At 35.2% G+C, this 14,159-nt stretch overlaps 1 protein-coding gene across 1 annotated transcript in view; it reads right to left on the reverse strand.

The window, feature by feature from the left end:
- The window catches only part of ATRNL1 (attractin like 1), a gene marked incomplete at both ends in the record, with an annotated part of 524,731 nt that overhangs the window by 226,976 nt on the left and 283,596 nt on the right, over window positions 1-14,159 (reverse strand). Inside the window, one exon of the mRNA XM_082310449.1 lies at window positions 3,743-3,821. Coding sequence (XP_082166575.1) covers window positions 3,743-3,821 — 79 coding nt within the window. The remainder of the gene's footprint in view (window positions 1-3,742; window positions 3,822-14,159) is intronic.

Below are 14,159 nucleotides of genomic sequence, written 5' to 3' on the forward strand. Positions count from 1 at the left end.
TGCCATAAGAATAGTGCTTTGGAAATCATCTCATTATATTCTGTATTGTTCCTTTCAAGGATCAAGCTCTCTCAGATGAGCAATATTTCACTGTCTTACTTCAGCCTTTCTTAAAAACCTTTTTCTAAATGTTGCAGATTCATGGGAGGGATGGGTGAGGGAAGGTGTCAAGGGATGCCAGGCAGGAGGTTGTTCTTGTTCTCCTGCTCAAAGTTTCATTGATCTTTTTGGAACTATGAAATAAAAGAATGATACTTCCCATTTTCTTTCAATGCAGAAGGTGAATAACTTTAATGGCATAAGGTGAGAGGGAGTCTATCTGCTGTTTCTTGCCCTTTCAGAAGGCAGGACAGAAGAAGAGAAGCTCAGCCAGGAGTTAAAGTATAAACATAGATGTTCAAAAAGCCTTAGATAAAGAATATCTTAAGAGGCAGCAATATAAGTAGGAAAAAGATGAGAACAAAAATTTTGTTATGAGCAAAAAAAAATTACCAAAACTCAAGGACTTGGCTTAGGGAAAAATTATTTCAACTAATTAAATGGAAAGACCAATAGATATGGGAAAAGGGAAGTTAAGCTCAGTGTTGCCAAACATCAGTTAAAGTCTTCTGGAAGACACAATTTATTTATTTATTTATTTATTTATTTATTTATTTTCTTATACATATAATTGTTTCTTACATGTGCATATAATAGAGCCTAAATTCAAATGAACTGCTCAGTAAGATTTGGGCAATGCTCTAAGCAGTGAAAAGCAAATATTTGCTCAAAGAGCAATGAATTAGGAAAGAAACCGGAGAGAAAATTTCTAAATTCATGGGAAAATTGAGACATTCCCACTACACAATGAAAACACCTTGTTCTTGCTTTGTATTGGATTGAGGCCATGCTACATTGAATTTGGAACAATAAAGAGATGAATAACTATTAACAGCATGCTTTTTCATATTTGTTTGTGTTCTTGTTATATTTCACTTCTTACTGTAGCTTGTGTCCATATTGAAAGTAACATCTAAAGAGTCAAACATTCCTGCCTTTCAAGAATGATGAAAGAGATGGAAAGCTCATCTGCCTAAATGGGTGGGCTTTAAAAGTAGGTACTTCAGAATTCTTTTCAACAATAGATTGCCTTCTACTTGTATGTTACTCATACAATTTATCTGTAACACTTCATTCCAAAACCTTACAAAAAATGCTACCTATAAAAACAAGTTCTCTGATCTAGATTAAAGGAAAATATTACATGGAGCGTTATTGAAAACTTGTGTTTGACATGAACTGCTGCTGATGTGCAATGGCAGATTGAAAATAAAGGAGACTTGTTTAAACATTTACAATTCATAATGCTACCACACTCTAGGTACCATTTCATACCTCATTTAAAATAGGAAGAAATAGATACTCATGTAATTTTGAAATTAAACAAGTAACATTTCTGAATGAGAGACAACTAAGTTTCTCTAGTTATATATAAGGAAAACCAAGGATCAGAACTGAAGCATGGACCTCTGAGAGTTTTAATCCAGTTGGCAAGTATTTCTTTCTATTTTGCTCTTCCAAAGAAGCTGATTTATGTTTACGTTGTATTTATCAGTCAGCTTATATGAGGTTTCATACAGTCTTAGAAATGCTTTTGATGACATTAGGAAAATAAAACTTGGAAAACTTAAAAAAATTTTATATGAGAATGTGTTTATGGGATGATGCCTACAGACTGCATTAAAAATACTATATTTTAAACATCTAGGAGAGTAACTGCGGAAAACAGATTAGATCCCCTAGATCTGTGAAGTTATGTATTTGTATTTGTTCTTAAACATGTCAATAAAACAACCTAATTAACATGAGAAATGAAACCAAAGAATTACTACATTCCAGCACAATACAATTTTGCACAGAACTATTAACGAGTTAAGTACTGAGAGAAATTAAAATAAAATATTAGTAAGTTGAATAGAATACTGTAGTTTAAAGTAACTTTCTTCTGTATTTTGCAAGTAATAACAAATATATGAGCACATGCCTTTAGAGGGAGAATATGCTTAATAATATTCACCTAAATAAAAAAATACCTAAATGAAATAACTACGATAATATTCATTTTTCTTTGTAGCACCAGTTCAAAGCTAAACCTGGGCCTTATTATGCTATAATTTCAGTGAAGGAAAATTGTAAGTGCTAGTTACATGGCACTTCTAAAGCATATATAAATTCACTGTAGATCTACAGAAAAAAAAAAAAAAAAAATTAAACATACATGGTGCCAGTATACTAAGAAAAATTAATCAATTAGAGAAAGACTTGGCTTTTTTTTTTAAATCTAGATTACAGTACCATTAAGCAAGTGTTGTTTCCAAAAATTATCAAGATTAGAAGCTTCAGGGGGAAAAAATCACTGTCTAAAAATTATACATCTTATTTATGAGAATAAAATTAAACATGGCAACTATCAGTATACATCACCTGAATCATGCTATGTACATGTAGCAGTATATATAACCTAAGTTTAATCTTATATAAGTTTAATTATTTGTTAAACAGGTAAGAACAAATATTTGGGTGAAATTTCCAACACAGGTATAATGATTTAGACCTTATGTATGAGTATTTATTGAAGAGCTTCAATTGTGCCATGGCTTTAATGACAGAACTACTGATATTAACAGAGATAGAATTTTGCTTAGAATAAAAAAAGACGAAAGTATAAGCTCTTTGGAGAGGGGGTTGCCTCCTACTTAATGTTCCAGTGACTGTTGATAACAACACAGCCTACGTCACAGTATCAAATAGTTTCCTAGAAAGTTTGAGATGCTACACTATGATCCTCTGTGTTCACTCAATTTATCAATGTTTTTGCACTACTATTTTGAGTCTATTGAGAATATTGGGATGCATTAAACACAGTATAACCAGCTGGTCAAAAGAGGTGATTATCCCTCTGTATTTAGCATCAGTGCAGCCTCACCTTGAGCATTGCATGCACCTCTGTGCCCTGCAATTTAAAAAGGATGTTAAGGTACTTCGATGCATCCAGAGGAGGGCAACAAAGCTGGTGAAAGGGCTGGAAGGAATGTCCTATGAGGAGTGGCTAAGGACTTTGGGCTTGTCTAGTTTGGAGAAAAGGAGGCTGAGGGGCAACCTCATCGCTCTCTACAGCTTCCTGAGGAGGGGAAGTACTGATCTCTTCTCCCTGGTATCCAGTGATAGGACGCATGGGAATGGTTCAAAGCTGTGCCAGGGGATGTTTAGACTGGACATTAGGAAGCATTTCTTTACGAAGAGGGTGGTCAAACACTGGAACAGGCTTCCCAGAGAGGTGGTTGATGCCCCAAGGCTGCCAGTGTTTAAGAGTCATTTGGACAATGCCCTTAATAACATGCTTTAACTTGGTCAGCCCTGAAGTGGTCAGGCTAGGTGATCCTTGCAGGTCCCTTCCAACTGAAATATGCTATGCTATGCTATGCTATGCTATGCTATGCTATGCTATGCTATGCTATTCTAAATATTCCACCATAAAGAAAATTTAGCTTTCTGCAACCTAGTGCTCGAATTTCTTTAACTTTTTGACAGGAGGAAGAAACGAAGTTTTCTTCTTTAGCATAAAAAGTCCAGGGTAAAAAAAATGTTTAGAGGGATATTTAAATTGTGTATACAGGTGAAAGTGGAGGTGTGATTGTTCATCAAAGCTCTCAGTTTATTCTGAAAGACAAAGCTACTACAAGAATCTTAAAGTTATTGATACCTCTCTCCGTCGAGAAGCCCAACAGGTTTGTTTGATTTTCCAAACGACAGCGGCTACCAGCAGTAAGGATAAGAAACAACTGCAATTACAAAAAAAAAAAAAAAAAAAAAAGTAATTGTAACATAATGGTCTGAAAAAGCTTGTCTTTTTAGGGTATCAAAGGTAAAGAAAATACATTTAAGCGTGGAAAAAATCCCACAAAAATAGAGGAAAACTAAACTCTACCAGGATGACAAACAACAGTCAACCATCCAAGTTCAAAGTCAAAAGAGAATAAAGAGAATGCACACCTCTGATGCTGTGGTTGTCTCCATAAAATGCTATTACTGTCTCCATTAGCATGAGATAAGCTCCATTACAACCATCCACATACCCACAAGAGTCTCAACAATTATGCACTACATATTTCACATTCAGCAGATGGATAAAAAGGATGAACTATAGCAAAAAAATTATACCAATATATACTTCTCTCAGTTTGTGAATTCTGAATAATGACCTGGGATGCAGGAATGATAACTATGCAGCGAGTATAATTAGTTTGAGGAACCAGGTTTGCACATGACAATAGGACTGTTTTATCAAATTGAGTATTTCTATAGTGAATTGCCCAGGGAAAACATCCCAAAGAATATCACCACATTACAGTCCCAAAGACAGAACAGAAGAAGACAAAAAAATATCAAAATTATTAAACTTCCACAGTTCACAATCAGAGCACATGCTTTCTATCTTGCTCCAGTATTTTTGTATTTGTAACATTTAGTCCAAAAAGGATTTTAGTAGAAAGATCATTGAACTCTCAACCTCTTAGTGAATTCCTGGATACTGACAAAAGGCTTCTAAAGTTGATACCTAATGTAAGCACTCAGAACATCTTTTACTTTATTTAGACAGTGTTTTATAAAAATATCTGGATTTTCTAGTGTGAAGAACTTTCAGTCATGTTAGCACATCTGCTGTGCACAGTGTTTGCAATTAATACAACCATGTAACTGTTGAACTACACTAGTCATCCTTATTTTTTTTTTTTTTTTGCCAAAAAGCTTCAAAATGTATTCTTTAACTAATATGGGAAATACCAAGACCTCCCTGAAGTAGTATAGTTCAGTGGAGTACTGTACATAAATGTAAAATATAATCATTATCCATGCAGTAACACCTGTATCATGCTGTAAACAGAACTGAAATTATGACCTACAAGATACATCTCCAGAAATAACAGCTCACGGCATTCAATATTTATCCATAATATGAAGACTATTAGAAACCAGTTTATGGCAACTGTAGTTTAATGTCACTATCAAGGTAATGGAATGAAAGCACCCAATCATTCTTGGTCTGTAAGCAACAGAATCAGCTGTACCACTGAATATTTAAAAACAAAAAGTACCATTGCTCTGAGTACGTTCAAAACTCACTCTCCATAACACAAGCTTTCCTTGATGGTTAAAGTAATACAAATCGATATGCCTTTCTATCAGCATCTTATTCACTTAGAACTCTTTTCACCACGAGCTTTCAAAATTCTTTTTTATCAATTTCTTCTTTGAACACCCTTGAGAAAACCTGCCAGAGTGAGACCAAGTTTGAAAGAGAAAAGTATAAGATATATAAAGTGGTTTGGGCATAGAATGTTCAATTAAAATTAACAGCTTGATTTTTTACTTAAGAGACTTAATTCTGTCTGTTGAGCTCCAAGAAGGCTGATTGTTCTGAACCTGAAAGGAAAAAATTGTTAAAGTATCTGTTTCTATATGCAAAGTTTGACTTTCCTCTTAACAGCCAATGTCAACCACCAGCCTTTTTTAGCAGTTTTTTAATGCTCTTTGGAACTTAGGGATTTTCATGGAAAGGAAGATATATTCTCCCTCTCTCCTTATAGCACCATTTTAAATACTGCGTTGAGCTTTTATTGGTTCTTGGTATAGATCCTTTAAAAAACAAAGGTATTTGGAATTTTGATTGATTCTGATCAATGGATCAGAACAGTTTAGCATATCTAAGAACCATTCTGCCCAGAGAAAATTGTTGGAAGAGTTAACAATCTGTAATAAAAGGATATGAGAGGGTAAGTGCTGGTTCAAGAACGTTAGGGTATTCAGAAGAGGAATCTCAACCTTACACTTTAATTAATATCAGTGTAAAATCATCTTTCTACCCAGGTCTTCACTGAAAGGAACTAAGGCAGTAAGAACATTTTAATTGATACACCACTTTATTAACACAGTATTTCTTACTAGAAGAGTTTCTCTTAAGAGTTTGTTACAACAAAATATCTAAGTAGCACAAAGAATGTTATGACAGAAACTGATCATCAGAGAATGTTCACCATTTTGTTTAATGCATCACTCCAGTTGATGCACTGATTTCGTTTTTTAAAATTTGTCTTTGGTAGTCTTCCTTTCTCCAGTCTCCTTTGAAAGCAAGTACAAGTTGACTGTGAATTTATATTTGTTGTCTAGTAAAAAGCAGAACAAAAACCCCCACTGACCACCAGAATGAATCCACTTTTGCAGCAACATCTTTTAAGCTTTTTAAACCAATAGATGCTTACAAATACTATTTCCCAGAAGTGTTTTCCCTACCATATACTGTGCTGTCTAGCTAGTAACTGCAGCAGATGCTTAGGGGCAACATCAGAGCACTGACATGTTGCTATAAATTAGCATGCTGTGCATGCATGTGATAAGACATCTCAACTTACTCTTCTCCTCCTCTATAGTCCTTCCAAACAAATAAGTTAGGGAAACATCAGCAACTCTGTTTAGAATGATGAACTCAAAGCTCCTGGAATTTGAAAAAGATGAATGCATTCAAGAGAGCTGGACACAGGAAACTAAGAGAGCCTTGCACTGTGCGACTGCTTCATTATGGCCAGGAATGGAATCTCTTTCCTTAGAAAATTCTGTCCTTCACGTTTATTAATTTCTTGAACAATTCTCTTAAGCTAGTAGAAGAAAAATATTGAGAATTCTGGCCGAAAAACTTCAGTCAAATTATTTCTCTGCTCTGTACATCAATGGAGCTAGGTCACACATTGAACTTTCCTGTCATCAGTCAAAACATCATTTTGTTTATGTGCAATGTCAAAATCAGAAACAAGTGTTTCAAAGACATGCCCATAAAATAATATAAATCATTGGAAATTACAGCGTTGATAATGTGAAATGTTTACTTAACAGTTTTGTATGATCTTTTCTTGGCAAGTAAACATGAAATACTTCACTTTCTTCTTTGTTTTTTTTTTAATATAAATAATCAGAAGGAAAAAAAATATCAAAATTCATGTTAACGAAGAGAAGAAAGACACGGAAAATAGATTTTTTCAAACTAACCTGGTTCCAGGCTGTGGTGAGATAATAGTCTTGGTTTATTTAGGGCAATAAAAATTAAAGCTGACTGCAAAGGATCTCACAATACTGAGTGACTTGGCAATAAAATAAGAGAATGAAATTCAGTGCCAATGAACTGAAGGCAATGTGCACAAGAAAAAAAAAATCTCTAGCTACAAATACACAATGATAGGTTCTAAATTAGCTAATACCACTCAAGAAAATGGTCTTGAAGTCATTGCAGATAGTTCTTTGAACATAACAACTGAACGTTTAGTGGCAGTCAAAACAGCAAATAGGATGTTAGGAGAGATTAGAAAAGAAATAAAGAACAAAACAGAAAGCATTGGGATGCCAGTGCATAAATCTATAGTATGTCTGTATCTTGAAGCACCCATCACATCATCTCAAAACCACAAAGTCGAACTAAAAACGTATGAAGGAGTATAGTCTACTTCGCTAGGGGAAGAATGGTAGTAGAAATAAGCTCTTTTGTTTTGAAACAATAGGGAGTTGAAAGGAGACATGATAAAGACATTATAGGGAAACAGTATTAACAGCAGGACAAGTATAGATGGGTGCTCTCCAATCCCCCAGTATACTTCTTAGCGCCTTCTTGAGACAGAGGTATAAGAGAAGAAAGCACAATCACAAATAGTGTGTCAAAACAGAGATGAGTGCAGTGCAAAATAAATGAATTTAAAATTGGCCAGCTAACAGCTAAAAAAAGAAATTGTCAGAAGGAGACCAATATCAGAAAAAGAAATTTCTAGATGGGTTCGCAAGGTTCCCAGAGTATCAGTTCCAGTCGGTTTTGATGAGACTGATATACAATAGCTGAGAGGTCTATACATGACATAAAGACTGAAAAAAAAAATGTTTAATGGTAATGAGGACAAAGAAATCATACAGTGTGCCAATTGGTCAATTGCACCTATTTCAGCAATTTTTTAATTATTTTTTTTTTTTAAACACAATGACTGCTAAGTTGTATTTACAGGGACAAAGAATCCCCCCCTCATGTACAGAGCAAAGGATATGTATTCTCCTTAGAATGAAGCAATTCCCAAAATAATTTAGAGATCAGTGTGAATGACCAACTAAGTATGAATTGCTGCTGTGATGCTGAAATAAAAAGGATTAAAACAGGTGTGCAGTAGTAAGCAGCACTTGGGAGATGAATTTATCGCTCTACAAGGTATTGCCAAAACAGATACTATCAGACCTGCTCTTGAAATTCTGGTATTTGCATTTCTTTAAAGGAGGTTGGAAACATGGAGAGAATAGAGTGAAGAATCACAAAAAAAATATTCAAAGGTTGGAGAAAATCTTTTACTGACAGTGATTTAACAGCTCAATCATTTCACTTTTCAAAAAGATCAAGTGGTGACTTGCTTACAGTCTGTACGAGTTTCCATGGGGAGAAAATACCAAGGCTCTCATTCATCTGGCACAGAAACACATGATAAGAAACAATGGCTGGAAGCACACACATTTGAATTAAACTCAGACATTATTATGATTTATTTTCTGTATCATAAAATAAGGTTACATATACCGAAAAAAGAAGATTTGACTATGCTGCAATGACCAGATAAACTAAGATACAGAAAATGGATGGATAGTAAACAGGGAATACAAGAAATAAATGTGCTTACACAGACTTGTCCACATGGTCATAGATTTGGTCCACCATTTCTGACTCTCTAGTTGAGACTCTGAATGACCTCAAATAAACAGATAAATGCCTTTGCAATGCAGACGGCTTAGGAAACGCTGACCGAGTGAATGACTTTCTGCACTTAAGAATGTAATTCTTCCCAATACAGCAATTATCATGGTACGACACACTTAAAACCACAGCAGCTCAAGCATTATTAGGATTTTGTAGTCTCTAGGACAAAGAAATGATCTGCCAGAAGATAATGACAGCTTTCCACAGTTGCCCCTTCAAACCGTGTGGAACAAAATAGGGGGAAACACTAAAAAAGCATGCCTGAAAATGAGCAATTCGTCACCAGTGGCGTGTATTACAGGCTGGTTGAAAGTTATCGTCTTAGTATTACGTAAGAGACAATAAATAATTAGAGAACGGATAAATGGAAGAGGAAGCCCTGCATGTAAGTAGTTTATGTCCAGTGCAGCAGAGGAAAGTGGCCAAGGAAGGGCTGCAAGAGAACAACAGGGTCTAGTAGCAAGGTCTAGGCCAGACAGATGATCTTCCCAGAAGGGCTCTAGGTACTATGAAAAGAGAAACACTGATTTAACAGAACACAGAAAAGGAAGACTGCAAGGAATAATTGCTGCCTGCGTAACTATTTTTTGCAATATACAGAGTAAATTTTTAACTTGCAGAGGTCATACTTAGACATATTTAGTGCAGTTCACAGACCTGGCTGAGGAGTGAGAGGGCAGCGTTTTCCATAACTGAGAAATTATTTTCTGTGTGTGTGATTAGGAGGCAGACTAAAAACTAAGATTAATCACTAGCACAAACCATAAAGGGAATTAGTGGATATGTTGCTGCTTGGTATCTGCAAATTAAAACAAAACCTGTAGCTCATCTTTAAACAATCTCAAATTACAGGGATAAATACAGGGGGAAATCTGTGAAATGTAATGGTCAGTGTGGTTGGACTAGATGAATTAATGACACATTTGTGCCTTAAGCTCTATGAATGCATTATAAATATACCATAGAATTCCTTTTCTTTTTTCATTACATAGTAATGCCTGTAAGTTAGTTACATACTGCATCAACAGAGTACTTCTGTTAAAATGAAATAATTTACTTATTTTTGCAGTGATGTAAAAGGAACTATTTCATGAATTAAATATAAATATTTTATTGACCATTATTGTAAATGGAAGGTAACGGGAACAAAACAAAATGTTCCATCCTTCGCTATTTCTTTTCTCATTCTCTTATTATTTAACATGCAAAGTGAAATTAAAATGCCAAAAAAAATGTATGTAAACATTCATGCATGAATAATTGTTGTTTCCATGATTTTACTTAAGCCACTAATTTGCATAATAATTCAGTAGAAATTTCCATATTGGATGAAAGCGAACACTTTTTCAAACTTTACCTTAAATGCAGTATACTTTTAATACCATTAAAATTAAAAATTACATGGGATTCTACTTCAAGCACCTGTCACATTTACTCATTTTACAACAGGGGACAAAGTACAGCAGCCCCACACAGCTGAGCATGGTGCAGAGTCCCTAAGCTATCCCCGGTTAAGCCCACCTTTGGAGCAGCATATCTGTACTGGCACAGTTTGTCAAGACTATTCTAACAACTCACAAGAAAACGGATGGTCTGTTAGCTCAACTGCAGCTTCACACTAACATTGTTGTACTGTCACCATGCTCAAACACATGTGGTAGACAGGTTCTTAGATTCCTAGGGGTATGCCTGCAGTGCTGGCTTAGTCTGGATCTGGAGTGGGCTTTGGAACGAATTCCCTGATTGTCACCACTGTTGTGCTGTGGCTCATACTGTGGAGCAATCTTGGAGCTCATGATGTAGAAACTGAACTGGAAGATGTGCAATGTGCATTCCAGACACAAATGGGCTTTCAGTCCATAGAACTAAACTAGAGCTAGTCCAAAAGAAAAAATGACAAGATGCACGCAGTGTGGATGTCAGGTTCTCAGCACCATTTTACTCAACAGATGATCTCTTACTTGTCCATGCTGCTTACTAATAGAGACATGAGCACCCAAAGATTACTTTCATAAAGTTATTTAGGTGCATAGCAGTCTCACTGACTGCCCAAATGTGTATAGTTACACATATTTTAAAAGCTCCTCCCAAGCCTTTTTTTTTTTTAAATAGCAGTTGGGCCACCAAGGCAACTATTGCTTAATTACTTGAACCCTGCTGTGCTGAGTGAGACAACAGTTAAATATCCCTCTAGATTCACAAACCTCATGCCCCTTAATCTCACTATCTTTGCCAAGAGCACAAAAACGTACACTTAGCTAAATAGCAATCTTAACAGTGACCCTACACTGTATTAATGTTTCTCTTTCATACAAACTATGGGGGTTTTTAAACATGAACAAAAAAAAAAAAATAGTATTCAGTAAAAAAAACCTGATGACAAAAAGCTCTTTAACGTAGATACATGCAAAGAAAATGAATCTCTTATCTAAGTTTTTAAATCAATGTTGCAAAAGTTTCCTAAGAGATCACATATACTGTTTTTCTAAGAACTGTTTTTCTGACACTTTATTTACTATCTTTTTATTGGCAAATAGAGAACATTTTAATTGATATGTTATAAAGCAAGCACAATTCTAAAATAAAAATAATTGAACAATTATTTTTCTAAAACCATGACTTCGAATAGCAATTATTGTCACAGCAATTGATTTCTCTCATTGTACTTGACAAGAACATTGTGTTTATGATTATGATTATGTGCTAGGCTCAGCCATCCTTACTTGTGTTAACTAATATACACATGACAAGCAGCTCCAGAGATTTCAACAGGATTATCCGAAGTACAAAGCACTGTAAACATACTATTAGGAGTTTGATATGTATGAGAGAAGTATAAATTTTTTTATGCTTTTAACAATTAATTAAATTGCTCTGAGTCACACAGTTTTACAAACATTGTTATAAGGAGGAATATTTCAACGATTAGCAATTCTGAATGATTCTGGGAATGAAGTGTTACGGTTCCAAATTAAAATGTTTGAAGACTTAGAGGAAAGTAGTCTTGGCTAGCAATGGAGTAGGATACACAGCTTCCAGTCCACAGTAATGCAGCGTGTGCAGTCAGGGAAATAAATCTTGGCTGACCCTGTGGAGCCAAGACCTACCAGCCAGTAGTCCTTGTTCCCTGGTCTAAGAGAGCTCTGGCTGCCACAGCCAGTGAAAGACACTGCCTACTAAGCCAGCATTACCATCTAGGTGATTCAGGAATATCCTCCTCTTATTCTTGCTAGTTGTGAGAAATACTACCAGTACCAGCAGCTCCATGCACTAGCTGCACCCCACACTCCATTATCTGGAACCGATCTGCTAACAGCTGGGCAGCCTTTCCCTCTTCAACTACACATATTTTATTGTTGTACATACTTAAATATGGCAGGGATTTTTTCCATTAGCCTAGATCTATGTCCCATTCTGAGTCAGATTTTTGCTGTCCCTGGTGTTTTAATAAAGTGATAGCTCCTGAGCTCCAACTTTTCCCCCACAGTTCTGCATGAAATAAAGAAACCCAAGGGAAATTTAAGTCAACTATGAACCCTCTAATCATAAAGCCATATAAAGGATTCAAGCCCTCAGTTCACGTTTTCCAAACTGGAAAGTAAAAGAAATGTCTGAATATGAAGTAAATTATCTACGACGGTATTTAAAACTTCAAGCATTTCTAAAAATCATGCAAATGCAAATTTGTATTTGTTTATTTGTCTCTAAGATGGAATTTACACAAGTTAAGAAACACCTTTCAAGTTCATTTGAAACTAATTACATGGATAATTCTTCTTATCCAGATGATGGCGACTAAAATGCTATTTTTTGATGCTGTCCTGAAAACCCATATATTCCCATAAATAAATCTTCCATGAAGTGCCTCATGAAAGTCACATAATTGCCCTTAAAATTAACTTGTCACATGTCCACAACTACCAACCTTATAAAAAAAAAGAATAACGGTTAAAAAGAAATAGTTACGGCCTTCTACTAATCTGGTTCTCCCAGGCAGAACTCTCTGTTTGGTAAGAATGCAAGGTAAAGGATATCCACATTACATTTGTTTTACTGTGTCATGGTTGATTAACAGGAACAGCATCTGCACAGAGATGCAGTTCATAAAATTACTGACCAAGGTTTTAAATGAAGATTTACAAACATTACAAGGGCATAATGGAAATACCTTAGCTCATGGATTAAAAAAATACATTCATATATGGAGAGTCAACTGAAAGTGTTTTTATTTAATATATGCAAAACTTCTTAAAGATGGCAATAGAAAATCTGTATACCCTTTTCTGCAGTTCACACAGCACACTAATTGTCATAAACAGCTCTGCAGGTATAGAAAACACTAACAGGCAGTTATTCTAAGGTGAGAAAAGGCTGACAGTGTACACAACAGGGATCAGAATTTAGAATAAACTCAACTGTTAAATGGTATAAGCTTTTCTATTTATTTAAGATGTATTAAAAAAAAAAAAAAAAAAAAAAAAAAGGAAACCCAAAAGAATAGGTTTCAATGATTTCAGATTCCTGCATTTCAACATAGTGTTCTTCAATGCCAGCCTTACACCTATCAAGCATCATCAGTGCAGACTCAAGTTATACCTCAAGGAAACACCAAACTTGTGTGAAGATTTCTACCTAGTATCAAAGCAGTCCTTTTAACTGAGGAGAACAGGAGACCACATCTGAAGAATTTCCTGCTCCTGGTGTAGAAAAATACTACAATTCCTAACATCTGTGTCTTAGAATCACACAAAAACTGAATACTTCTGCTTGGAAACAGATGTAACTGGTACTTAACTCACTTAGAATAAAATAAAAGGAAGAAGGAAGGCTGAGATGGAGCCACGGACAGAGTAATTGGGCTGTTGAGTAAAAATTCAGTTCAGAAAGTATGTCAACATATTCTCTTTCCCTGGCAGATGAGACATCGATCATTGATGATCCCAAGCTTTATAAATGAAATATTTTCAGAGACGATGGGCTAGGGGGGAACCGTACTCCCACATAATAAATTCCTGGTTTTCTGCACGTTAGAATCAGAGACATTAGATGTTTTTATGAAGCAAAGAGAAGTTTGGCAGAGCAGTGTAACACATCTTTCTACAGAATTTCATCTCCCACAGAGTAGATGGATATGAAGGTGAAAATTTATTTCTATCTTGGAGGACTATTATTGACTATAGCAGGAACATTGTAAAGGAATTAATCAGAAAAAGATCTTAATCCCTGGCCTTATGAAGAAAAATACCTGGAAAACACAGGGATATTGTAACTTATTTTAAAGAAAAGAGCCCTAATAAAATCTCCGACATCATAGCCTCACTTTAAGAATATCACGTAACAGCATTAC

The sequence above is a fragment of the Platalea leucorodia genome (assembly GCF_965183815.1).
Source record: "Platalea leucorodia genome assembly, chromosome: 4".
Taxonomy (NCBI): Eukaryota; Metazoa; Chordata; class Aves; order Pelecaniformes; family Threskiornithidae; genus Platalea; species Platalea leucorodia.